The sequence below is a fragment of the Bremia lactucae genome (genome assembly GCF_004359215.1).
Source record: "Bremia lactucae strain SF5 chromosome Unknown BlacSF5_NotPlaced_183_SHOA01000117.1_1171385bp, whole genome shotgun sequence".
NCBI classification, from domain to species: Eukaryota; Oomycota; class Peronosporomycetes; order Peronosporales; family Peronosporaceae; genus Bremia; species Bremia lactucae.
Window position 1 is genome coordinate 628,080 of NW_027152196.1, and position 1,840 is coordinate 629,919.

The 1,840-nt window shown below is 42.8% G+C and overlaps 1 protein-coding gene across 1 annotated transcript; it reads right to left on the reverse strand.

Moving 5' to 3' along the window:
* Window positions 1-399: 399 nt before the first annotated feature.
* On the reverse strand, window positions 400-1,110 carry CCR75_006185 (uncharacterized protein; the record flags this gene model as incomplete). The annotated part of the gene is made up of 1 exon (XM_067964256.1): window positions 400-1,110. One exon carries the CDS (start codon window positions 1,108-1,110, stop codon window positions 400-402), a length of 711 nt encoding a protein of 236 aa, XP_067815899.1.
* Window positions 1,111-1,840: the final 730 nt, after the last annotated feature.

Sequence of the window (1,840 nt, forward strand, 5' to 3'; positions counted from 1 at the left end):
ACTACGTTCACGTAAGTGGGCTTCGAGCGCGTGTGTCAAAGAAGTTGTATACGTAAAAGGATCCGACGTGTACGACCCCCATGTCAAGATTTTTGCACCCTATTAAACTCAATGTCAAATAGAAAATCTGAATGAAACAATTACCTCTTCTGCGATTCGTTAAAATTTTTAAGTTTGAAGTAACTCTCTTCTTCTCGCGGTGGAGCAATCTTAACTTAACAAGTACATATGATGACACATATAAAATGTTCTTGCGCTAGACGACGAGACATTAGACCTGAGTCTGCCCCATTTATGTTATTAAATGATGTAAAACATGAAAAAAATGACATAGAAAGTAAAGCAATAGATTTCAAGCAGATACACATTGTTGTAATGACTACTCTTCTCGAACTCGATTTACGAAACCTCAATGGTAAGGCTCTTCGTATTGAAAAAACCCTTACCAGAATATACATCGACGCCCGACCCGACGGATTGTAAGAATTGATCAGCCAAGTGTTCCTCGGGGAGTTTCTGGGAGAGTCCATCAATGAGTTTCTGTAGATCGCCGGCGAATTCCTCTTTAAAAATCGTGGTCGGGACGTAAATGTATTGAGCGACACCTTCATTGACACGCTTGAAGACATTGAAGAAGACGCCATTCACTTCAATGTTCGCAATTGAAGCCCCAAAAGATGCAGTCGTCGGTGTGAGGCCATTCGAGTTCAGAATCACGAGATGTTCGGCGCTGGCAGATTTGCTGGAGCTGAGCCCAGTCTTCACTGTCATAACGATACGCAAACCAGCTTCAAAACGTGCAATGTCATTGTAAATGATTCGCACAGGAATTGAATTGACTTTCTTCGACGGCTCGAAAAGAATCGCAGCACGAGACGACGTTGGGTTTAGATTGGGGTTCGGTGCCGAGGCGTCGAAATCAGCCATCCAGGAGATCATCGTGTCCGAGGCACCCAAATATGTGATGCACATGACATTTGTCGAGAAGGTCGAACGAGACACGTTGAATGAACCGGCCTTAAATCCATCCGAACTGCATTGTTCAAAATTTTGTCCATATGACGGCACAGCGGCGAGGGCTACGGCAAGAGGAATGAATACGTTCTTCATGGTTGGTTGAGTAGGAGTGAGGCAAATTGCACAATGACAAAACAAAACGAAAGAGATTTGGCGGCGAGTAAAGACGTCACTCAAACGTGAGTGTTATATTATTGATTCGCGTGTACCGTATGGCCAATATGTGGCGTGCTGTCAATATCGCCCTCGGTCGCTTTGTCCCGTTTTGTGTCCTAAATCGACTTTAAAAATTTCAAATGGAGGCTTAGGTCGTGTGACAAAGCGGATGATGGCACGAAGCGGGAAGAAATTTTTGTGATTCTCCTGAGATTGGGATTTGTCGCAAGTTTGAAAAGAAATGACAAAGCTCTCCTTTTAATTTCATAAGTATTACTTGTCATTTTTGCTATCGTTAGTGGGCGGCTAAAAGTGTTTGCTATGACGATGTATTAATAACGGCAAACCACGCCAAGGTCTCTCGATAAACAATATTGGAACTACAATTGTATCCGCGATGGACACGACAGCTGCGAAGGACACACTGGCGTCACCAGTAAAAACACGCATGGCTCCGCTATTCCTCGGAACAATTAAAAAACAGCAGATTTGCCTTTACGAGCTACAAACACCCATCCTTGCATAAATGAGAAAAAATCAGCTCATCCCATCATATAAATCTGCTACAAAGATATCCTCTCCAAGAGATTAAAGTTGAAAAAGGCTGCAAATCAACACTCCATAGAAGTGGTAGTTGTTTAATTTAATGTTCTTCTTGACAAGTAGC